At 44.2% G+C, this 25,842-nt stretch overlaps 1 protein-coding gene across 4 annotated transcripts in view; it reads left to right on the top strand.

Moving 5' to 3' along the window:
• The window catches only part of LOC100521743 (cubilin-like), a 314,323-nt gene that overhangs the window by 207,345 nt on the left and 81,136 nt on the right, over positions 1–25,842 (top strand). For all 4 annotated transcript variants that reach the window (XM_021064811.2, XM_084980002.1, XM_084980003.1 and 1 more), the window contains 9 exons: positions 2,488–2,634; positions 5,289–5,479; positions 5,898–6,081; positions 10,614–10,788; positions 12,532–12,710; positions 14,790–14,999; positions 15,588–15,728; positions 17,095–17,276; positions 24,765–24,936. In XM_021064811.2, the coding sequence (XP_020920470.2) occupies positions 2,488–2,634; positions 5,289–5,479; positions 5,898–6,081; positions 10,614–10,788; positions 12,532–12,710; positions 14,790–14,999; positions 15,588–15,728; positions 17,095–17,276; positions 24,765–24,936 (1,581 nt within the window). The remainder of the gene's footprint in view (positions 1–2,487; positions 2,635–5,288; positions 5,480–5,897; positions 6,082–10,613; positions 10,789–12,531; positions 12,711–14,789; positions 15,000–15,587; positions 15,729–17,094; positions 17,277–24,764; positions 24,937–25,842) is intronic.

Raw genomic sequence — 25,842 nt, 5'->3', positions numbered from 1 at the left:
TTTCAAGAGATGCGAGAAGTATAGAGTTTTCTGTGAATTTCCTCATTGTCAAATGTTGGCAATTAATGAAAAATACTTCAGAGCATTTTTGGGGACCACATGAACATGTCTGCGTTTGGCCCCCCAGGTTGCTAATACGCAGATTCTCGTCCCCCTTATTCCCTCAACCCTAGGCCCCTGCTCAGTACAGTGAGAAAAGTCCAATGGCACAGGTGCCTTACTTTCTTTCCATAGAGGCGGGGCGCCAAGCAAAGCCTCAAGCCAATCATACAAACATGATGAGATGGCAAAGCATAACATTTTCCTAACAACGATCTCTCCAAACGTTGCCCAGAGGAAATGTCATCGTTCTACTTTTTTTTTGCTTTCTTCAGAAAAGAAATGAAAATCAATAGATGCCACGCGTTCTCACTGAGCAATAAAATAGACACAAATAATTAAGAGCATACGATCACCTTCAAAAACTTCATACAGATAGAGAATACGTTAATAGACGATTTGGAGGGAAATGTGTAGCAAGATAGCATGATGAAGATAATCAATGCCAAAGGAGCTACAGATAAACTTCTGAATTATAAAAAAAAAAAAAATGCAAAAGTTTCCAGAGGTCAGAAACCCTCCAAAGCATGCCTTTCCAAGCATGTTGTATTTTTGGCTGTGCCGTCACATTTGAGGCCTTGTTTTCTAAGCTAGTTCGTAATGAGTGAGCTTTAGATTGAGGTCAGTCTTAGAAAGAAACCCTTGTGCTGGGTGTAAGGGCAAATTTCCTCATGTCTCATGTCTATTTTTGTTTTTATACAAGCTTGAAATTCATTAATTCTCTGCCTCAGGGAAAAAAAAATAATATGTTTTCCCAACCAAGGGAGCATGTCTGTTATAATCCCCTCTTCTCCATTCAGGCTTTGATGGAGACAGTTGTTTTGATCAAAACTTATAACCAAGAGAAGCCAAAGGAAGGGGGACCTGGGCAGTGACACAGCTGTCCTTTGTGTCTCTGGAGGAGCACACTTGCTGATTCTGTCTTTTCTCATCCTCCACCCTTGGACAGAAGTATGTTCTTTTAATGGGCGAACAAACAATGAACAAAAAGCAAATGAAAAGTAAGAAAGAAAAACCCTCTGAAAGTGAAGGCACATTTCTGAGCAAATGACCTTGTAACATTAGTATACAATCAGGGGCTGAAAACCAAACTTTTTTTTTTTTTTTTTTTTAATACTCGACCTGCAGTGCTCAGAATAGTTTAGCAAGTTCCTGTTGTGGCTCAGTGGTAATGAACCCAACGAGAATCCATGTGGATGCGGGTTTGATCCCTGGACTCGCTCAGTAGGTTAAAGGATCTGGCGTTGCTGTGGCTGTGGTGTAGGCTGGCAGCTACAGCTCTAATTCAACCCCAGCCTAGGAACTTCCACATGCTGTGAGCGCGGACGTAAAAAGACCAAAAAAAAAAAAAAGGAATAGTGTAGATCAGTATCTAACGCACACAACAGCGCTGGGCTTCCATTACTTCCCACTCCCATGCCCTATCATTTTGAGTTTTTGTGCTGGGAAGAATTGTCCGTCTTTGGATAGTCAGTGGGAACTGGCAAAGTCATTATTGAAAACAGTAAAGATCTGATTATTCTGAGTGAAGTGAGTCAGAAAGAGAAAAACATATTGTATGATATCACTTATATGTTGCATCTAAAATATGACACAAATCAACATATGAGACAAAAACAGACTCACAGACATAGAGAACAGACTTGGGGTTGCCAGCAGGGAAGGGAGGTGGGTGGAAAAAAGGGTTGGGAGTTTAGGATCAGCAGATGCAAACTAATATATACAAAATGCATAAACAACAAGGCCCTACTGTACAGCACAGGGAACTACTTTTAATATCCTATGATAAACCACAATGGAAAAGAATATGAAAAAGAATATATAAATCTGAGTATGACTGAGTTGCTTTGCTGAACAGCAGAAATTAACACAACATTGTGAATCAACTATACCTCAATTAAAAAAATTTTTTTTTAGTTTCCATCGTGGCTCAGTGGTTAATGAACCTGACTAGGATCCATGAGGATGCGGGTTCAATCCCCGACCTCGCTCAGTGGGTTCAGGATCCAGTGTTGCCGTGAGCTATGGTGTAGGTCACAGATGTGGCTCGGATCCCGAGTTGCTGTACCTGTGGTGTAGGCCGGCAGCTACAGCTCCAATTTGACCCCTAGCCTGGGAACCTCCAAATGTCACAGTGTGGCCCTAAAAAAAAAAAAAAAAAAATTTAAGGGTAAGAAAAAGACAGAAGGCACCATTCCAAACTGGAGCCAGAATGATGGGACTCCTGCAGTGACCCTGTATTTGATCACCCCACTGTCCCCAGCAATGGGGACGTTCTGAGAGGACTATGTGAGCGGCTTTGGCCACATTGCTAGGTTGCAGGGGTGGAAGAGGAAACTCTTCAAGACATCGTAGTTTCACTCTGATGCTTCCTTTCTTTGGTTGTAGGAGACAACAACATGGCCCAGGAGCTAGCAGTTCTCTGTGGCAGAGAGATCCCTGGCCCCATCCGATCTACGGGAGAGTACATGACGATCCGGTTCACCTCAGACTTCAGTGTAACCCGGGCGGGCTTTAACGCATCCTTTCACAAGAGTAATATTCTCATAGTTTGTTCTAGCTCATCTCATCGCCTCTATCTCTTGTTCTCTCCCTAATACACTCAGCTCACTTTTCAATACCAGGACATAGGTTATAAGTGAGAGGGCACAGGTCCCTGCCCAGCCTCTGGCGCAAGGGGCGGGGAGTATCCTGATGCCAGGTACCGAGTCCTGATCAAGAAGACTGACCTCATTGTACAGAAGGATCCCCCGCTTTCAGCTCCCTGGGTGCACCCTCTTCCCTCCATAGTAGGCATGAGTAAGGTGTTTAAAACAGTATTTCAGCCCTGCTGATGGCTGGAACAAGAAGACAGGGCAAATCCATAGTGCATTAAAGGAGCAATAAGTCAGAGTTATCTGTAGTCTAAGAAATAAATAGTCAAAGTAACAGAGGAGAGATCTTCATAAACCCCTTCGCTGAAATGATTCATTCCTTTAAATGTTGGCAGCAAGAGTTTGTTCTTGAAATATGAATTTGGTGAGTCTGATGGGACTATATATGTGTATATATATATATACATACATATATATATATATATATACATACATATATAAGGGGCTGTCACGTGTAGCATGATTGAGACTTTCAAAACTTGACGAAATGTCCAAGTTCCCATTGTGGCTCAGTGGAAATGAATCTGACTAGCATCCATGAGGATGAAGGTTCGATCCCTGGCCTTGCTCAGTGGGTTAAGGATCTGGTGTTGCTGTGAGCCGTGGTATAGGTCGCAGACGTGGCTCAGATCTGACATTACTGTGGCTGTGCGGTAGGCCAGAGGCTATAACTCTGAGTTACCTGGGAACCGCCATATGCCGTGGGTGTAGCCCTAAAAACAAACAAACAAACAAACAAAAAACCTGACAAAATGTGAAGTCCAATAATAATATTAAATCCAAACTGGATTAAAGTTAAAGAAGTAACCCACAGAATGTGAACTATTTAAAGACTCTCATGTACTTTAACTGAAAAAAAATGTAATTTTAAAGTAGATTACCAGTCTAGACAATGACAATTAATATTTCCTCTGCTATTATGTGTGCCTTTTATAGTAGCCAGCACCTGAAGATAAATGACCTTCCTCCCCGTATAAAGGGTCCAGGGAGAGTGGTTTAAGAGCATGGGTTCTGGAATGAGACCAAAGATCAATTTCCACCTCTGCATTTTAGCTGGTTGTGCAGGCTCTGTACATTCTCTCACTCACAAGCTGCTCAGTCCTGACGGCTGGCCAGTATGTGCCCGCTGCATGCACTCTCTTCTCAGCTCCAGCCTCTCACCCTCTCCCATGCAGCTCATGAATATGTGTATGGCAGCTCGTGGTGTGCATGTTAACATGTGGGAGACGAACTCTTGAATCCCACCATTGTTACGTCCCCCCGTCACATTTGTTCACTCCACACTCTTCTCAATTGTCCTAAGCAGAAAGTGTATCCTCGTTATTTAAGGCAAAAAGCTTGGCATCGCCCTTGATGTTTCTTTTCTTGCTGCATTCATCCTGCTCCTCAGTAGATCATGATAGTTCTATCTTCACACTCTATCAAGACCCCAGCCACCCCTGCCCATTTCCCCATTTCCCCATTTCCACCATCCTCATCCGGGCCTCTCTCATTCCTCCTTGGTCTCAAGACACCACCTCCTTAATGGACCTCTTGCTTCTGCTTTTCCCTGCCCCCACCTCCCCCATCACGGTTTAAGGATCACGGAGTGACTCTTTTAAAATGTAAGTCAGGGAGTTCCTGTTGTGGCTCGGCATAAATGAATCTGACTAGTATCCATGAGGATGCAGGTTCGATCCCTGGCCTCGCCCAGTGGGTTAAGGATCCAGCGTTACTGTGAGCTGTGGTGTAGGTCGCCGACGTGGCTCGGATCCCGCATTGCCCTGGCTATGGCGTAGGCTGGCAGCTATAGCTCCAATTTGACCCCTAGCCTGGGAATCTCCGTATGCAGCAGGTGCAACCCTAAAAAGACAAAAAATAAAAATAAATGCAATTCAAAAATGCCATTCTGACGTGCAGACCCCTTTGGTGTCTTCCGCTTCGAACTCAAAATAGGCCCTTTCAGTTTCCTGCAGGACCTCCCCTGCTGCTGTTCAGATGTCTCAGTGGGCCTCATCCACTCTGACTTCCACAATGCATCACTAACACATCAGCCTTTACATCAACAGCTTTCTGGACTCAGAAAAGTGCTCTTCTCTTGAACACTCATATGCCTTGATTTCCCCAATTCAGTCATGTCTCTGCTCAGATGTCACCCCAATAACATGGCCTCTCTCACTGCCCCAGGCAATACAGTCCCATGTCCCCTCTCTCCATCCATTTTTCTTTGTAGGACTTATCACCCTCTCACATGTTATATATGTGCTTACTGTGTGTGTCTTACTCACCTATAAAGGAAGCTTCATGAAAGTAAGTGCTTGTCTCTATGGCTTACTTCTGTCTCCCCATCTTGGTAACCAAACCAAAATGAGTACCCAGGAGTGTGCGCTCCATCCATGCCAGTTGTGCTAATTGGTTCCAATACCTTGGCCCCCAGTGAGTTTCAGATGTTTCTATTGCCTACCCTCTGACAAAGTCTCGGGAATAGCCGGAAAGGCGTACGCGTCCAGTTGTGAGCATGATTGAAATATGCGATCTTTGTCTCTTTTTGGAAAGGTTGTGGTGGCTACTTGCACGCAGACAGAGGAATCATCACGTCGCCCGGGTATCCAGAAGCCTACACTTCCAACCTCAACTGCTCTTGGCACGTCCAGGTCCAGCAGGGTCTGAGCATCGCTGTCCATTTTGAACAGCCCTTCCAGGTGTCAAATAGAGATGCCTTTTGCAACCAAGGGGATTATCTGGTGGTAGGTCAGCTTTGCTGCTTTCTCTAATTATTTCCTCTGAACACTTCATTCAGAAAACAAGGGAGTTCCCATCATGGCTCAGAAGTAACAAACCCGAAGTATCCATGAGGACACAGGTTCGATCCCTGGCCTCGCTCAGTGGGTTAAGGATCCGGCATTGCAATGAACTATGGAATAGATCACAAACAAGGCTTGGATCTGGCATGGCTGTGGCTGTGGCTGTGGCTGTGGCCGGCAGCTATAACTCCAGCTCCAATTTAACCCCTAGCCTGGGGACTTCCATGTGCCGCCAGACAAAAAAAGAAAAGAAAAGAAAATGAAATAAGGATTTTTTTTTCCTCTTGAGATGTAAATTAATACAACTTTTATACCTCATCTTCATCCAGCTGAAGCAGGGTATGCAATTTTGTCTTTCCAGCTAAAAAATGGACCTGATATCTATTCTCCACCCTTGGGGCCCCACGGAGGCAATGGTCGTTTCTGTGGCAGTCGCCCTTCGTCCACTCTGTTCACCTCAGACAATGAACTGTTTGTTCAGTTTATCTCTGATAATAGCAACGAAGGGCAAGGATTTAAGATCACATATGAGGCAAAGAGTTTAGGTAAGTATTTTCACTGAGAAGAACGTCTGTACATTTCCTGCAATTGCTCGCTTTTCCTGGTTTAAGTAGATTTGAGGGAAAAAAATATTTGTTTCTGAACTAAGGATAATAATATCACTAAGAACAGCTTCCTATTATCAGGCACTTACTTTCAGTTTGCTACATGTGATATCTCATCATGACTCCTTTTTAAGGAAGATATCATTATTCCCATTCCACAGATGAGTAAGATGAGGTTAAGCTTTTTCCAAGGCCACCTATCAAGAAAATGAACAAAGTGAACTTTTCCATGAGTGTAATGATCTTAGTGAACCCCTGAAATTCCTTAGACTTTTCCATTATAAAATTTGTCTAATTATAAGTTACATTCAGTTATGGAAACATTGTAAGAACAGTAATTACATTGTTTTGTAATCATTTGTATGCTTCTTTTTAAATGAACACATAATCCTCTGGGTTCTATTATTGCCCATTTAATTATATATTAGCATAGTAATCTCCTTAATTACCTTTACTTAGTTATGCTTGATTGAAATCGTACTTCATTTCACTGTAATGAATTTGATTTTTGTGACATGTATTTTTCCATAATGTTTAATTGGATAAGTAAACAAGCCTCGCTTCCAAAAAGGGAAGGAGGGCTGTCAGTAGAGGGTAAAGCTTTGTCCTCTTAAAATTAGATAATTTAGACTTCAGGCTAAGCCTATGTCCTCAATCTCAGCTTCCTGAACATGTTTCAAAAGACATATTCAGCTAAATGAGGCCATATGTCTTATTGCACGTTCTCTAGAAGCTGAGAATTTAAAACGTCAGCAGAATGTCCTCACTTGGGGAAAGGAGAGGAAATGATTTCCACTGGCTGACACAGAAAATCATCTAAGACCTTGAGCAGATTCCACGACTGCAGGGGAGCCACTGTCATCCCTTTCCAACGCCCGTAGCACTAGTGTTTGGGAGGAGCCTTGGACAAGGCAGTTTGGTGACACCAGCACTGTTCTCTACAGGTGGCGAGTTTCTCGTCCCTCCCCACCTCCATGCTGAGCTTTGCTGCTGAGCTGTGAGTGTGCAGGACTTCACCCGGGACTGAGTCTATACAGGGCGTCAGTGCCTTGTGTCCACTGTAGATTCTAGCCCGCTGCACAGAACTCTGCTTCTCCATCTTTACCCAGAGAGATTCAGTCTTGCAGTATCGACATTTAGTGAGAATCCATATACACAAAGGGTCTACTTGCAAACTCTGTAACTCTTTTATTGCTTTGTGGACCCTCTATTCATGCATGAATGGTGTGGCCATTACCTTTCCCCAGTCTTTCTGCCTTCATATTAGACTTAAAAGGCTTTTGATTTCAAAACCCATTGCGATACCATCACTCTTGTTTCTCCCAACTTACTACCGTCAGCCTTCTGCTTCCCCGTCTGTCTTTCCACCACGTCTGCTTCTAGGCCACTCCTGTCTCTCGGCTCTTAACCTGTGTTATTCACTGAACAGTTTTGGGCATCAAGTTGGCCTTATTCTCCACCACCACTCTCCAAAGACTGTCCGTCGGTGTGGTTGATTGAGATTTCTGTCCGCTCATGCATGGACTTGTGGACGGCAGGTGGATAAAGAGGTCCGTGTTGGACACGCCCGGCTTGCAGTCTCTGAATGATGTTGCTGGAGAGGTCCAGTGTAGCTGTGCTCGATGCTTTTTTAAAAATCACCTGGATAATTGGCTTACCAAATAATGAATCAAATATTTCACAAGTGCTTCACCCCGTGCAAAGCACCCAGTCTGTCACAGAGTTCAGTGTGGAGATGGTGACACACAGGCAGAGGCAGGATGGGGACATATTGAGGATGGAGGGGCTATTTGAAGCTGTGGATCAGAGAAGGCACCCAGGGGACAGAGGCAGATAGAGATTCGCGAACCAGAGGAGGAAAGATGTGACAGGTTGTGGGTTAAGGCACAAGGGTGGATGACAGGAACCAGAAAAGAGTTTAGAATGCGAAGATCAGGGAGTCCCTGGGCATCTCCAGTGATGCCAGGAGAGGCCTGGAAAGAGGCACCCAAGTGCCTGAGGAGAATGGTGAATAGCTAGGAAGGAAGGGGAGAGCACTTACTGTCCACGAAGCGCAGGGGCAGCAATTAGAGAAGGAAGATGTGGCCAAGCGGGTTGACTGCTGTGGATACAGAACAATGATTTAAAAGATCCTTGGAGAAGTGGAGTTCCTGTCATGGCTCAGTGGTTAACAAATCCGACTAGGAACCATGAGGTTGTGGGTTCGATCCCTGGCCTTGCTCAGTGGGTTAAGGATCTGGCGTTGCCGTGAGCTGTGGTGTAGGTCGCAGATGCGGCTCGGATCCCAAGTTGCTGTGGCTCTGGTGTAGGCCGGTGACTACAGCCCTGATTTGACCCCTAGCCTTGGAACCTCCATATGCCGCGGGAGCAACTCTAGAAATGGCAAAAAGACAAAAAAAAAAAGAAAAGAAAAAAGATCCTTGGAGAAGTAACTGTGAGACAACAGGCCCCATGACAAGAATGCCTTCAGAGGGTTCAAAAGTGAAGGGAAAGGAGTTCCTGTCATGCCTCAGCAGTTGACGAACCCATCTGGCATCCATAAGGACGTGTGTTTGATCCCTAGCCTTGCTCAGTGAGTTGAGGATCTGGCATTGCTGTGAGCTGTGGTATAGGTTGCAGGCGAAGCTCGGATCTGGTGTTGATGTGGCTCTGGTGTAGGCCGGCAGCTACAGCTCCAATTAGACCCCTAGCCTGGGAACCTCCGTACGCCATGGGAGTGGCCCCCAAAAGATAAAAAGACCAAAAAAAGTGAAGAGAGATGCAGAAAGAGGGTAGTGAGGATGTAAAGAAAGTGACTATAAATGACTTGAGCTTGTGATACGTGGAAAAATCAGAGGACCACGGAGGAAAGGGGGGATGGGAAAATGGGGGGACGTGTGGGGAGGAGACGGAGGGAAGGAGGGAGAGAAAAAGCACAGGATAAAAGGAGGGGTTAAACAGAGCAGGGTCTCTGAGGAGACAAATGAACTGGGAGACCAACCCAGAGATACAGGCAGACAGTGTACAGGGAAAAATAAAGACCAGTCGGGATGGAGCTGAATTTGTTAAGGATGGTGACAAATAGGGAGTAAAAAATTGAGGGCGTTCTCGTCTCATTCAACTTTCTAAATGAAAACTCTGTGCTGAGCCAAGAGAGGGAAGGAGGAGAAGGGAGGGTTTGGGGAATAGAGTCAGGTTTCGAAAACGGTTGTCATCTTTGTGATAAAACGGGGGGATTGCTGGGCGGTGTTGAGAGTGGAGAACACGTATCTGCCATGGCATCAATGTCCACGAATGGCGTGAATGGAATACAGCCTCGGAACTGGGATTTTGCAAGGAGCGTCTGTAGGAAAGACCAGGAGCGAGGGAGTTAAAGGCCGTCAAAGGAAATCGCAGTCTAGGGTTTCAGAGATGAGGGAGTTCTGGGTTTTGTCACAATTCAGGATGTGATCATAAGTGGCTGCATGCCAGTGGAAATAAGTGTCAGTAGAATTTAACAGATCTGGTGTCTGGGAGGTAAGTTATGGAACAGGATAATTTCACTGGCATTTTAAGTACCCAGATTATTCTCCCTTGGTTTGTTTGCTGAGATTGCCAAAAAAAAAAAAAAATGTTTATTGATAAAAGGAAAGTATTTTCACATAACAGTTTGGTGTTTTTAGAAAAAGTACTAAAAGCTCATTTATTCTTGAAAAAACTGACTCATAAAATCTCTCATGCCATTCATCTCTTACTCTTCAAATGCATCTAGATCCCAGTGGAACATAGGCGTGAATGCCTACAGAGCTGTACAAATGTCTATCTGCTTAGTCTTTTAGGCATCATTCTATTGACCTGAAGGGTCAAGGAGAGGTTATAAGTGCTGGTGTGTTTGCGTGTTTATCGAAGTGAAGGATGTCTGGTGGTGCTTCCATGATGTCCTACTGCACACACCGTGTGCCATAATCATTTCCTTAGCTTTAAGAACGAGTGACATTGCCAATGAGAATATATGATTTGGCAAATTAAATTCCCACAGACATGGAGAACAGACTTGTGCTTGCTAAGTGGGGGGGGGAAGGAGAGGGATGGACAGGGAGTTTGGGGTTAGTGGATGCAAACTATTCCATTTTAAATGAATACACAGTGAGGTCCTGCTGTACAGCACAGGGAACTCTATCCAATCTCTTGGGATAGAACATGATGGAAGATAATATGAGAAAAAGAATGTATATCTGTGTATGACTGGGTCACTTTGCTGTGTAGCAGAAATTGACCATACATTGTAAATCAACTCTACTTTAATAAAAAAATAAATAGAAAGTGACACATGTGGTAGCTCCTTTGATAGCAAATTCAGATTGTGTTTGCTTCCAAAGAAAAGGAGGATGATTCCAGATGAAAGGAAACTGAGATCGGAAATACAGATGAAGAGACTTTTCACAATGCAGGTGGCAGTTACCTGTGTCCTCTTCCTCCAGACCAGAGATTAATGTGACTGTGTTTCCCGACAGCCTGTGGGGGCAACATTTACATCCATGATGCAGATTCATCAGGTTACGTGGCCTCCCCCAACCACCCTGACAACTATCCCCAGCATGCCGACTGCATTTGGGTTATAGCAGCCCCTTCTGGAAGGCCCATAAGACTGGAGTTTGAAGATCAATTCAGTATCGAAATAACACCCAAGTAAGTCACCTCCGTTTAATTCTTCTCCTACCCGGGAGGAGAATTTTTTTGGCTGTTGCGTCTCAGAACAGTTTCCTTCTTTTTGCAGCAGCATATACGGCAAAGAAAATCTAAGGATGGGGAAAGGACATTTTTTTCAACAGTGGTCTTTTTAGGGCCGCACCTGAGGCATGTGGAGGTTCCCAGGCTAGGGGTCCAATTGGAGCTGCAGCTGCCGGCCTACACCACAGCCATAGCAACACCAGATCCAAGCCGCATCTGTGACCTACACCACAGCTCACGGCACCGGTGGATCCTTAACCCACTGAGTGGGGCCAAGGATCAAACCTGCATCCTCGGGGATACTCGTCGGGTTCGTTACCACTGAGCCACAATGGGAACGTCTCATTTTTAAGGCCTTGAGCCTGAAAACCTTGCTTGCAGCCACCCCCACGTCAGCTGAGCAGATGATATAAACAGACACTGTGCCTCATGACCCGGTGCACATCCTCCTCCAAGAGACACGGAGGACGCGGGAGGAGATTTATGTGATCCGTTCTTCCTCCCACAGGAAAAGTAGAGTGTCTCTGGTGGACATTTATTTATTTGCCCAGCTTCATCCTCAGTGTCATAAATGATAAAATACCTGTTTCACAAGTGGAAATTTGTGACACCAGGGGTCACCAGTGTCAGAAACAGGACGAAAGCAAGAACGGTACCATTTCCCACTCGTTGTTTAATAAGAATCTTTAAAGATTCCAAACCAGAGAGTAAGTCCTACTATGGTGAACACAAATGGACTAAGGAATAGACTGAAAAAAAAAATCTGCCTTTTTCTCTTCATTTAACATGAGTATATATCCACGTGCATGAATACATGCATCGCATGTGCAAAACTTAAGCGTAAGAGCTTTTGCTCATCAGTTCTGGACACTGGATATAATGCTGCTCTCCCCCTTGCTGAGCATCTTTTGGCTGATTGACTTTCTCAAGAAATATTGGGTAAATACTTGTTCTCTTTTATGGACACAGAAAATTCCAACTGAGGTTCTCCATTAGCCCAGGTTGCAGAGCTGTTAAGAGAGACTTCATCTTGTCATGTGAAATGTGTCGTGTGTGATCATGGGAAACAAAATCCTTGGGTTTTGAAATTCCTAGGGGTTGATTTGAGCATGGCTTTTCCAGTAAGACAAACAGAACATGGAAGGCGAGTAAATATCCTCCAACGTGGTACATGTGAAGCCTGCCCTTGTGAGCGGCTAACTGGAGTGTATTATGATTCAGAAAAATATTATACAGCATTTTGAAGGAACACACTACTTTCACTGTCTCTGTCATAGCGTCTACACTATGTTCTGTTAATAGGGCTGCAAAAATGATGATTTTTTTGTCTCTCTATTTTTTTTTTCTTTTTTGTCTTTTTAGGGCCGTACCCAAGGCATATGGAGATTCCCAGCCTAGGGGTCAAATCAGAGCTGCAGCTGCCAACCTACACCAGAGCCACAGCAATGCCAGACCCAAGCCAAGCCACGTCTGAGACCTACACCACAGGTCATGGCACCGCCAGATCCTTAACCCACTGAGCGAGTCCAGGGATTGAACCTGCGTCCTCATGGATGCTAGTCATGATGGGAACTGAGCCATGACGGGAACTCCAAAAATGATGATTTAATAATGCCCTTGGAGAAAGTGAAGTCTTTATCATCAAACTAGGACAAAGCAATTGACCTCACAAGTTAAGCAGAAATTTTTTTTCCACCTTAGCTGTACATCCAGTTACCTTGAGTTGCGAGATGGAGCTGATTCAAATGCACCAGTACTTGCCAAGTTTTGTGGAACATCTTTGCCGCCCAGTCAGTTGTCCTCGGGGGAGGTGATGTATTTGAGATTCCGGTCTGACAACAGCCCCACTCATGCAGGATTCAAGGCCAAGTATTCTATAGGTAACAACATTTTTATTTTTATTTATTTATTTATTTTGGCCACACCCCTAGCATGCAGAAATTCATAGGCCAGAGTTCAAACCTGCACCACAGCAGTGACGATGCCAGACCCTTAACCTGCTGAGCCACCAGGGAACTCCAATATCCACATTTTTAGATTCAATAAGAAAGTAGGAGTTCCTGTCGCAGTGCAACGGAAATGAACCCAACTGGGAACCGTGAGGTTGTGGGTTTGATCCCTGGCCTTGCTTAGTGGGTTAAGGATCCAGCGTTGCCATGAGCTATGGTGTAGGTCATAGACACGGCTCGGATCCTGCATTGCTGTGGCTGTGGTGAAGGCTGGCGGCTACAGCTCCGATTCGAACCCTAGCCTGGCAACCTCCATAAGCTGTGGGTGCATGGGTGCAAAAAAAAAAAATAGGGACAGAATGATTGTATTAAAACTTTTTAAAAATCATGCCTGCCTAATTCTAGCAATTATTTTAATGACAGAAATAAGTAAGGAATCTAAATGTTTAAAACCACAGTCATATGTCAATTTTAATTTTTACTTCAATTTCTATTTTAAAACACTCCTTTTAGCAAACTTGAGTATTTTGTATATTTCGCTAACTTCTTAGTGAAAAACATATTCAGTTAAATTCTTGTTTCTTCCTCTTGTCATGAACATGTATAATATTATTTTAAATAGTAAAATTCTTTAGTAATCAAATAACTATTTTTATAACAATAACTTTGACCTCTTCAAATTAATAGTTAATGAGATGTTTTTTCCCTGAATCTCTAGTGTCAAATCATTAATTCAACGTTTTGATTTCCTTCCCTTAAAAATGAGAAATAGGAGTTCCCATCATGGTGCAGCAGAAACAAATCCAACTAGAAACCATGAGGCTTTGGGTACAGTCCCTGGCTTCTCTCAGTGGTTAAGGGTCCAGCATTGCCATGAACATGGTGTGGGTCACAGACGCAGCTCGGATCTGATGTTGCTGTGGCTGTGGTGTAGACCAGCAGCTGCAGCTCCGATTGGACCCCTAGCATGGGAACCTCCATATGCCATGGGTATGGCCCTAAAAGGCAAAAAAAAAAAAAGAAAAGAAAAGAAAAGAAAAAAAGAAAAAGAGTAATAAAAACACATACTGACGATTCGCTGCAATATGGTCACCATTACCTAGATCTTAGTCTCTAGTGGGTCTGAAAACTAACCAAACACATTTAATACAGTCAGAACTCGAAAAACCTAGTTGTAACAATATTTAACCTACATCGCAGGTTGTTTTATAGCCTGAGGCAGATCGTATGTTATTCAGTCTAGCACATCCAGCTGATAGGAAGCAATTCAATAGTAATTTTCAAGGCCCCGAGAAACCATTATTGCAGTATTTGATAAACTAGAAGTGGCAGGCATGACTAATCAACCACAGCATCATTTCCCGCTGAGCATGGGCTTTGTCTATAGAATCGCCAACAGAGGGTACTAGGCAGCCCTATCAATCTATCAGTTAGCTCTTGGAATGAAACCCACATGCCACTAATAGCATTTACATAGTGTCCCCAGAGAATTAATGAGATGTTACAGTCTTTCCGTCTTTCCTTTCCCATCATGAGATTGGGCCTGTGGTATCATTTCTCTGCACATCAATAGCAGATTTCATATCATAAGGGAGGCACTAACTAAACATTTTCAGAAATTTTTTTTTTTTTTTGGCTTTTTGGCTTTTTGCCTTTTCTAGGGCCACTCCCTCAGCATATGGAGGTTCCCAGGCGAGGGGTCGAATCGGAGCTGTAGCCGCCGGCCTACACCAGACTCACAGCAACGCGGGATCCCAGCCACGTCTGCCACCTACAGCACAGCTCACGGCAACGCCAGATCCTTAACCCACTGAGCAAGGCCAGGGATTGAACCCACAACCTCATGGTTCCTAGTCGGACTCGTTAACCACTGTGCCACGATGGGAACTCCAACATTTTCAGAATTTTTAAAACTTCAGTACATGCACATTCACTTGGCACCTAAAAGGTTTAAATGTGCTAGTTAAAATGCTTTTTAATCTGTAATCGACTACTGCTCTTTTCTTGCAGCCCAGTGTGGGGGAACAGTGACGGGGCAAAGCGGTGTCATTGAAAGCAGCGGCTACCCAGCACTGCCATATGCAAACAACTTGTTCTGTGAGTGGCGCCTCCAGGGGCTCTCGGGACATTATCTCACCATCCATTTTGAAGACTTTAACCTTCAGAATTCATCTGGCTGTGAGCGAGACTTTGTGGAGATCTGGGAAAACCATACCTCTGGTCAGTGAAATATGTCTGCTGTTTTTTTGCTACTCATGCAGCCTCAGAAATGTCATCACTTCCAAGAAAGGCAAGACTTTTGCAAAGAAGTGCAGACCCATCAGCTCTGGGCAGTGCCAGCGTTTCTCTCTCTCGATTCTTACCAGAAAACAGTGGTGTCCAAACCCCAGTTGTCATTACTTGGCTTACCCCAGGAGCACAATGAGAGAGCACTGAATAGGGAAGGCGTCATCCCACACGGAGCCGTTCCAGGGCCATACACAGACATGCGGGGGGCATCCTGTGAGATAAGCAGAGGAAAGGGCAACGCTTGTCACCTTGTTTCACCGTCCAGAGGAGCAAGGCTTCCTCATTGTGCTGATGTCCTCGGCCCTGATTGGTTGTCGTTTTTGTTACACTTCTTCCTATAGTTGAATATGCCGTTTTTTCTTCATGTTTGACTGTTTCTCTTGACGGAGGTCACCATTTCTCCCCGGGGCAGGGTCTGCTCTCCTCTACTTCTCTTCATACGTGCAGGACACCTAAAGTAGAGGTTAAATGAAATCAATTACCTGGACCTATACCTACTTAATGATTTGACTCTCACAGGTAATTTATTGGGCAGATACTGTGGAAATACTGTTCCTGACAGCATAGACACTTCCGGCAATGTTGCTTTGGTCCGATTTGTCACGGATGGTTTTCTCACTGCCTCGGGATTCAGGCTACGGTTTGACTCTAGCATGGAAGGTAAGTTCCTTGATTCATTTTATATATGTGTGTGTGTGTGTATAATGAATCTATATATACACACATATTATATATATAATGAATATATGTAATGGATATATGTAATGAATATATAATAAATATAGGTAATGAATATATCATATATATAGTAAGAATCATATATATAAATATAATTATGTATATATAAAGTTGAGCACCTACACTGGATAGACACTCTTTGCTCTGGTGTTACAATAGCTAAAGAGAAACACCACGTCCTTTGTCTTCTCGGACCTTAGTGGTTTAGTGGAGAGACAGACATTAATCAAATGGTCACACCAGGAGTTCCCGTTGTGGCTCAATGGTTAATGAACCTGACTAATATCCATGAGGACATGGGTTCAATCCCTGGCCTCGCTCAATGGGTTAATGATCCAGTGTTGCTGTGAGCTGTGGTATAGTTCACAGACATGGCTTGGATCCCACATTGCTGTGGCTGTGGTATAGGCCATTAGCTACAGCTCCGAATCGACCCCTAGCCTTGGAACCTCCGTATGCCACAAGTGTGGCCTTAAAAAAAAAAAAAAAATGGTCATACCAGTAAATGAAAACTTACAACTTCCATCAGTGCTACAAAGGGAAGGAACTAAAGTTTTGGAGGCTGTGAGATGAGAGCCGTGCTCTTTATTCATTTTATGGAAGCCAGGTCCTCAGTGCTCCAGGGACTCTGAATCTGCATTCCAGATTCCCTTACAAACTCAGTTGAAATCACGGTCTTGTCTTGAGGGAGTTCCCATCATGGCCCCGTGCAAACAAATCTGAGTAGCATCCATGAGGACACAGGTTCAATCTCTGGCCTCGCTCAGTGGGTTAAGGATCCGGCGTTGCCTTGAGCTGTGGTGTAGGTCACAGATATGGCTCGGATCTGGCATTGCTGTGGCTGCGGTGTAGACCAGCAGCTGCAGCTCTGATGCAACCCCTAGCCTGGAAACCTCCGTATTCCATGGGTGCAGCCATAAAAAGACAAAAAACAAAAGACTGAATCAAGGTCTTGTCTTGAACAAAATGGGACGATAACTTCAGCCTTCTGCTTTTCCCTATTCTTATGATTACTGCCTTTATTGATCTCTCATATTTCTTGGGTCATGATGATAAAATGCTGCCAGTGAGTGATCATCCATGGAAGCAGAGATGCAGAATAAATATCGCAGATAGGAGGTGAACACAGATTATCTCCATAAATTCTCGCGTGCACACGTGAGAAATACGGGCAATGGTTTTGTCTAGAGGAACAATAAAAAGATGCTTCACTTTTGAGAACATTCCTTATAGGAAGACCCTTTTGATTGGATTGGAAGTTTTCTTGTTTGTTTTCTTTACCCTTCAGGGTGCGGTGGGGATCTCCAGGGCCCTACGGGAACATTTACTGCCCCCAACTACTTGAACCCCAACCCTCACGGCTGGATGTGTGAGTGGAGAATCACTGTGCAGGAAGGAAGACGGGTCACCCTGACTTTGAACGACCTGAGACTGGAAGCCCATCCATTCTGCAATAGTGAGCATGTGGCAGTAAGTGTCCCCTGCAGTCAGGGACTTGATGGTCACTGTTTAAGGCACCGATTGACCCCTAAGTCATAGTCAGAAAATTAGGGATATTCCCCCCCTTCCCAGTGCAACTATATCTCGCACCAGTTCTAAGTGTTTTCGATAGAACGAAATCACAATAGACATTCACAATAAGAATTAAATAAAACATAGAAGCTGCTTTAAGAGACTATTAATTGTCACCATCTACAGCAGGCTCATAGGTCGGATACATTTTAGGAGTGATTGATCATTACAGGTAGCAAACCTGGGTAAACAGAAGTTAAGCCTATGGGTAACATGTCACTAAATGGGACCAGAGTGGCAGCACAAGCCGCCACCAAATGTGTTAAGCAGGTGAGTGCTCTCCTCTGCTGGACATTCCTAGTGACTCTTCTGGAAGATTGTGGCTCCCTGCTCTCCGGGTTGCCAAGCTCAGCCTTTGAGATTATGCCTTCAGCATTCCTAGCTTCCCCCAGCAAGTAAAGCAAATGAACCCCATGCTTGTTAACTGGGATGCCAGATGTGTGTGCACGTGTACTGGATTAATCGTAGATGAATATTGGTATATTTCTCCTCCCAGCTTGCTCTTTTTCCAAGTCTGTGTCATCTCAGTAAATAACTGTCCCAAACTTCTGGTGGCTCAGGTCCAAAGCCTTGATGTCTGTTCTGGGGTCCTTTCCCTCACACCTTGTACTATATCCACCAGCAAGTCTCAGTGGCTGGATCTTTAAGAAAGAACCAGAATCTGACTGTTACTGACCAGGGTTCTTGGCCTTCCTGAATCAAGAGAAATTGATAAGAGGCCACAAAAGAAATTTTTTTTTGGTATATTCTTGTCCATAATTCGTCTCAGCTGCCCATGTACACAGTTGTTTTGAGTCCCTTATGGTTTCTTTGTATTTTGTTGCACGAGGAGATATTTGTCCAGGTCCAAGCCCTGCAGCAAAGGGTCCCAGGTCCCAGCCTGTCTCACCACTCCTTCTCGTTACCTCCGCATCCAGCACCATCACCACTCAGATTTATTACAATAACTCTCAACGGGTCTTCCTACTTCCACTCTTGTCTCTCTGCATCTCAGCACAGCAGCCAGTGCGATGAGTTTAAACCTATGTCACGCCATGTTGCCCTCCTTGAAAATCCTCTGATGGGCTCTCATCTGGCTCGGATGGAAGTCCCAAGTCTTCACAAAGGCCTGCCTGGCCTTGTATCATCTGCCGCCCCTTCCTTCTGCTACCCCCACGTCTCATCTCAATTCCCCCGCCCCCTGCTTGCTCACTGGGGTCCAGCTACCCTGGCCTCCTTTCTGTTCCTGGACTGTACTGAGATGCTCCCACAGCCAACTTCCCATGCACTGTGGGATCTGTCTGGAATGCTCCTCCCCAGTGCCTGCCTCAGTTCACTCTGGGCTCTGCTCCAATGATCATGAGGCCTTCCCTGAGCCCCTGCATGAAATAGACCCCACCCCACCTGGTCTGGCCCTCTCCCTGCATTCTTGGTTTCACTGCACACCCAGCTGACAGTCCACATATATGTTTGTCTGTGTATCGGCTGCTCCCCCGACTAGGATGGAGGGCACCATTGAGACGTGTGCTTAGTTTTGTTCCCTGCTTCATCCCCAGAGCCTGGCACGTAATAGACACAGCAGTTGTTGAAGGAATCATTAGTAGAAGGAATATCATTATCCTTTTCAAGAACAAGCTCCTTTTCTTTTCAGTTGCCTTGTCTCCTGCTGGGGAGTGAAATTCAAAAAATATGGAACATCTCTGTATTACTCTCTCTTTGTATTGCCCTAAAATGATCGTATTCAAGCCTCAAAAATCTTCAAATTTTACTCCTTCGTTCTAACATCTGAAGGATTGAAATGTTGTCTTTTATCAGATATTGGAAATCATGGAACCCAGTATGTTGTCTTTTATCCAGAAGCCAGAACATTTGGGACTAAGCTTGCTGATTTTAAAGGGACTTTTTTTTCCTATTGTTAAATGAATAATACAGAGACAAGAATGAAGTAGGGAAAAAAATTCACCATTCATACTATATCATATTTTAAAGCATTTTCTTATCTTTGCTTGGGCAGTGAATACTATTATGTAGTTGTAAGTGACAGAAATTCACTTGTATACTAATTTTCATCAATTTCTCTCATTATAAATATAATGGATGCTATTGAATGCTATTTGGAGAGTTCAGAAAATAAAAAAATATAAAAATACTTGGAATTACACAGCCATTACTAAATTTTGATGCCTATGCTAACAGTTTTTGGTTTTTTTTTTTTTTCCTTTGAGGTCCTACTGAAATATAATCCTTCACAATCTTTTTTTTTTTTTTTTTTTTGTCTTTTTTTTTAGGGCCACACCCATAGCACATGGAGGTTCCCAGGCTACCGGCCTATACCACAGCCACAGCCACAGCAAGACGGGATCCAAGCCATGTCTGTGGCCTACACCATAGCTCTTGGCAACACTGGATCCCTAACCCACTGAGAGAGGCCAGGAATCAAACCCACATACTCAATGGATGCTAGTCAGTTTCTTTAACCGCTGAGCCATGATGGGAACTCCAGTCCTTTGGAATCTTAGCAGCAGAATATTCTCATGCTCTACAGGAAGGATAATATGAAAAGTCATAGTTTCAGAACTCAACTAAAAAATAAATTTACGGCATCAACCACAAATTCTGAATCATGTCTTACTTCTCATTTCCCCATCTCTGAATCATAGATGCCAAAGGCACCCACTTTGAACTCTTTCAGCTACTTCTTTTGGTATTTATGTTGTTATTTCAAAATAATATCCCTCTTCTACACTTTCTCTGTTTTTTCTCTCTTAAGCATTATCTATTTATTTTTTTATTTTATTTTATTTTCCCACTGTACAGCAAGGGGATCAAGTTATCCTTACATGTATACATTACTTTTTTTTTTCCCCACCCTTTGTTCTGTTGCAACGTGAGTATCTAGACAAAGTTCTCATTGCTATTCAGCAGGATCTCCTTGTAAATCTATTCTAAGTTGTGTCTGATAAGCCCAAGCTCCCGATCCCTCCCACTCCGCCCCCTCCCATCAGGCAGCCACAAGTCTATTTTCCAAGTCCATGATTTTCTTTTTCAACTTTGCAAGATAAAGATTTAGCTGTCTTCAGACACCTCCGTACCATTACTGCAAATGCACACAGGGTCGTGTTCAGTTCACTTCCCACCGCCACCCCCAACTTCCTCCCCAAATACTCTCAGAGATGCTGTTTAAACTGTCATTCTTTGTTTGCATTACTTTGGTTATAGGGACTACTCCCACTTAAGCCAGGTCGTGTACTGTTGTAGCATTTGCTTTTGTTTTTTGGAGAAATAATCATAATTGTATCCTTTTTACACTTTTGTTGTTTTTTTTTTTTTTTTTGGTTTTCTGTGTATCTGTCACTAATTCTTCCACACTCTTTCCACTCCGGGTGTACATCCCCCGCCTTATATAATAAAACGCCTCTATCGGTTCCATTCATTTTCCTTAGCAATGCTTTCCTAGAGCCTTTGCCCATCAGCTGCCAGCCTGATTCCCGCTGCCATGTCCAGAGCTCCCAGACTCATCAAATCTGCAAGTCCCTTCCTGCCACTCCTGGGCTGGGCTTTATGATATGTGCATTTCCCCTTCTTGGTTAATTTCCTCTTTTCGGTGAGGCACAGGCTCTTGTGGCTCCCTAAGGACGTGGGCATGGGTGATTATGCTTTTGAGGACGTGCATACCTGTAATTATCATTTCACCATCATTTTTTGACTATCAGACGATATCATATATATTCAATATCTTCACCTACATATGTGAATATTTTCGTCATAATTTCGAAGCTTTTTGTAGTGGCTCTTTGGGGGTCCATTTCCTTTAGGTTCCTCTTTCCTATTTACTTCCATTTGTCTCTGCCTTTTACATTGGATGGTTCCCTAAATGTGTGATCACCCTTGGCTGTTCATTCATATTTAAGAATGTAGTACTGGGACTTCCCGGTGTGGCCCAGTGGAAATGAATCCGACTAGTATCCAGAGGATGCGGGTTCAATCCCTGGCCTCGCTCAGTGGGTCAGGGGTCTGGCATTGCCGTGAGCTGTGGTGTAGGTCACAGACGTGGCTTGGATCTGGCATTGCCGTGGCTGTGGTGTAGGCCGGTGGCTGTAGCTCCGATTAGACCCCTAGCCTGGGAACTTCCATATGCTGCGGGTGTGGCCCTTCAAAAAAAGAATGTAGTACTAAAAACTTGCTGAGGATCTCTGTGTGCATGGCCAGGGGCTGTCAGCTTGAGAGGTTCACAGGAGGTGACCAAGGTGGGGACTTGACTATTGAAATAGGGGAGACTACAGATGTCATATTACAGGTCCATTCTCCTGGGGAAGTTAAAGCTCCATCAGAGAATCACTTCATTTCCGAATCTTTAATGCAATGCCCACATTCCCTTCCTTTGAAATATATTTTTGGACCCAGAGCACATGGAAGTTCCCAGGCCAGAGATCACATCCATGCCACAGCAGTGACCTAAGCCACAGCAGTGACAACGCCAGACGCTTAACCCACTGAGCCACCAAGGAACTCCTGACACAACTTTTTTTTTTTTTTTTTTTTGTCTTTTTGCTATTTCTTTGGGCCGCTTCCGCGGCATATGGAGGTTCCCAGGCTAGGGGTCGAATCGGAGCTGTAGCCCCTGGCCTACGCCAGAGCCACAGCAGTGTGGGATCCCAGCCGCGTCTGCCACCTACACCACAGCTCACAGCAATGCCGGATCGTTAACCCACTGAGCAAGGGCAGGGACCGAACCTGCAACCTCATGGTTCCTAGTCAGATTCGTTAACCTCTGCGCCACGACAGGAACTCCCTGGCACAACTTTTTGTAGGTTCAGTGTTTGTTTTGTTTCCCTTTCATACTGCTCCCAACAAGGGGATGTGGCTTGCCCTCTATTTGGTTGAGAATGTGTCTGAAAGAAGGGAGGGAAGAAGGAAAGACAGAAAGAAGGAAGGAGAAAGGGAAAGGAGGAAGGGAGAGAGAAGGGAGGGATGCATCCTATGATCCACAGGTTGTACAAGGGCTGCTGCAAGCATCTAGCTTCTGGACTAATACCTGTCCTCTAGCCTGAGCATCCTGTCCTCCAGTCCTCTAGATGGAGACGAGGAAAAGGTACACCATCCTGGGTGCACTCTCGTGAGATGTATGCCAGCTTCTATTCCTGCTTTTAGCAAGTTTTAGAGCTTGCCCTGAATCTCATATACCTACCTCCTACCCTGTTGTTTGCAGGAAGTTATACAAACAGGCGTAGAGGAGGATCATGGAAACAGCACTCTGGTTGGTTCTAAAAGTGGAAGTCACATGATAAATGGATGCCTCACAATTTTTAGTCGCTGTGATTCTAAGCCCAGGGCAGATGTTGGGAAGGGATAAAGACCATCAATCGTGGTTTGGCACATACACCATTAGCCTTGCAGTTGCTAATAATCCCTTTTGATGCTGGCAGTGTGTTGCCCCTTCCTGTTTTCAGTATGATCGAAATACTCATCACTTTCTGTTTCCTTATGCATTACTCGGGGATTTGGAATCGAAGGGATAATTTGCATCCCAGTTTCCTGATGACTGGCCCTTTGAACCTCGGCATAGTGTGCAATCGTTCAGAAGTCCAGTGTCTTAATCTGCACAACCAGGGTAATAGTATATGTCTGAGAGGTTATGTTGCTAATTGGATAAGGCAATCCAAGTGAGTTATTAGCTGAGTCTGGCATTTTGTCCATGCACAGTAAGTGATAGGAAATGCTGTGTCTGGGCCTATGAGCCGGAAGGCACTTTAAACCAGAAGCCCTCAAAGAGCTAAACTGAATGATCAATTACAGTGAACAAAAAAGCTGACATCTTTTGTTACGGAATACCTTATCCTTCTCCATAACTCTTAGTGTCATACTTTGCCTCATGATTTCTAACTGTGAACCATTCAAATCCTTTTTAAAAACAGCAATATCAATCACTCAATCAGTTATTGTTCAGTTACTTCTGGATCTTTCTTGAGCTATGCTAAAATAGCCCCTTGGTTTTCTGCAGAAGAAGACTGGCCAATTATAATAACAATGTGCCTAACTAGAGTTCTTCATATTTCAGAGTCCATAATACTCCAATACATTTTTAAAAGAGTCAAACTAGTAAGAAAATGGAAGCTTTGAATCCATAAAATCCAAAAATCCATTTTTTTCATTTTTTAAAGTTTTATTGACATAGATTTACAAAGCTGTGTTCATTTCTGCTATACAACAAAATGATTCCATTATACATGTACACACAGCCATTCTCTTTCAGATTCTTCTCCTATATAGTCTGTCACAGAATATTGAGTAGAGTTCCCTGTGCTCTGTAGCAGGTCTCCGTTGGCCAGTGATTCCATATACTTCAGCGTGCATATGCCAATCCCACACCCCTAGTAATTAGGAGAGAACTATTTTATTAAGATTGAGATTGTAGGAGTTCCCGTCGTGGCTCAGTGGTTAACGAATCTGACTAGGAACCATGAGGTTTCGGGTTCGATCCCTGGCCTCACTCAGTGGGTTATGGATCTGACACAGCCATGAGCTGTGGTGTAGGTCACAGATGCAGCTCAGATCTGGCATTGCTGTGGCTCTGGCGTAGGCCAGTGGCTACAGCTCCGATTAGACCCCTAGCCTGCGAACCTCCACATGCTGCAGGAGCGGCCCTAGAAAAGGGCAAAAAGACAAAAAAAAAAAAAAAAAAAGGATTGAGATTGTGGATCAGCAGTAACGAATCCAACTATATCCATGAGGATATGGGTTTGATCCTTGGCCTCGTTCAGTGGGTTAAGGATCTGGTGTTGCAGTGAGCTGTGGTGTAAGTCCCAGACGCAGCTCGGATCTACGGTTGCTGTGGCTGTGGCATAAGCTGGTGGCTACAGCTCCGATTCGACCCCTAGCCTGGGAACTTCTATATGCCTCGGGTGTGGCCCTAAAAAAAAAGAAAAAAGAATGAGATTGGTTTTTTAAATTACTTTTCAAGGCATTTAAAAATATTTGAGTTATTCTGTACTTCAGATCCTCAGAGACTAATGTTTAAGCCCTCTTTCCAAATATCTAAGGTCCTGGTGCTTTGTTGAGAAAAACTGCCTCCCCCAGTGAATTCTGCGAGAGAAAGTGTGGATGCATTGGCACGGTTTTCAGTTGCATGGTTTCCAGTTGCAAAGGGTATAGCAGTTTTTCACTTGTCACCGCATGTCAAGAGGGCACAACTGCAATACTTCCATTTTAGTGCAGTGACCCTGAGGCCTCAAAACATGCTCCGGGTCGCATGGTGGCTTGTGGCCCTGGGTTAAGCACCTGTCTTGTTAAATCATTCATTTTAGCTTCCTTAGAAGGGAGTGTGTCTGAGCTGGGAACTGCCCCTCCTAGGAAATATGCAATGAGCTGGACGGTGTATCTAAAGGTTAACCTGTTTTCTTCCAACAGGTGTTTAACGGCATCAGAAGTAACTCACCCCAGCTAGAGAAACGATGCAGTAGCGTGAATGGCAGCAACGAGATCAGATCTTCAGGGAATACAATGAAGGTTGTGTACTTCACTGATGGGTCCAGGCCGTATGGAGGCTTCACCGCCTCCTACACATCCAGTGAAGATGCAGGTAATGGAGGATGCTATAAATACACCTGTGTTATCACACGCATGGCAGCTGCCCCACGGCCACTGCCAACATCCCCAGAGCCACCTGTGTTCCCTGCAGAGGTCAAAGCTGCACCTGCTGTCTTCCGCATAAGACAAACACAACCAGATAGAAAACTCATGCAGGACCAAAATACCCCCAAAAATAAAAGACTCTAGTTTTAGACAGAAAACTGCTCTTATGAATGGGAAGCCCTAAATAATGCTGTTAGAAGAGCTTTTCACTCAGCTCCATTCAATGCCGCCCTCCCAGTTGGTTGCCTGTTCTGGAGTCCCTGGGCCATCCTTTTGTCCTGGAAAAGGACCGCCACCTCTTGAAAGGTAACTGACTCCCGGAGAGTAGCTAATGTAATTGAAGACAGATGGATGTTATTGTTTCTCTGTCATCCATCCATCCATCTACATACCAATTTCCTGCATACATGAATGAGGGGTTCATATGTGATAGAGAGTATTTAAAATTTAGCCAGATATGGCCTTTTTATTCTAAATAGTGTCCTGCTTTCTGGATTAGTATTATTATCTAAGAGCTTTAAAATTTAGAAAGAGTGGAACTGAATATTTAAAAAAAAAAAAAAAAACTTTAAGGGAGTTCCCATCGTGACTCAGTGGGTTATGAATCCAACATAGTGTTCATGAGGATGCGGATTTGATCCCTGGCCTCCCTCGGTGGGTTAAGGATCAATGTGTGGCATAGGTCACAGATGCCACTCAGATTCGGCATTGCTGTGGCTGTGGGGTGGGCCTGCACCTGCAACTCTGATTCGACTGCTAGCCTAGGAACTTCCATATGTTGCAGGTTCAGCTGTAAAAAGAAAAATAAATAAAAATTAAAAATTAAAAAAAACCTTTATTTCATTGATACAAG

Source organism: Sus scrofa, chromosome 10, assembly GCF_054392235.1.
Source record: "Sus scrofa isolate SSC_HxYL_T2T_F1_AM1 chromosome 10, Sscrofa_HxYL_maternal_Yorkshire_Landrace_v2.0, whole genome shotgun sequence".
In the NCBI taxonomy this organism is placed as follows: Eukaryota; Metazoa; Chordata; class Mammalia; order Artiodactyla; family Suidae; genus Sus; species Sus scrofa.
The sequence above is the reverse complement of the archived record's forward strand: the minus strand, read 5'-3'. Positions and strand labels throughout refer to the sequence as shown.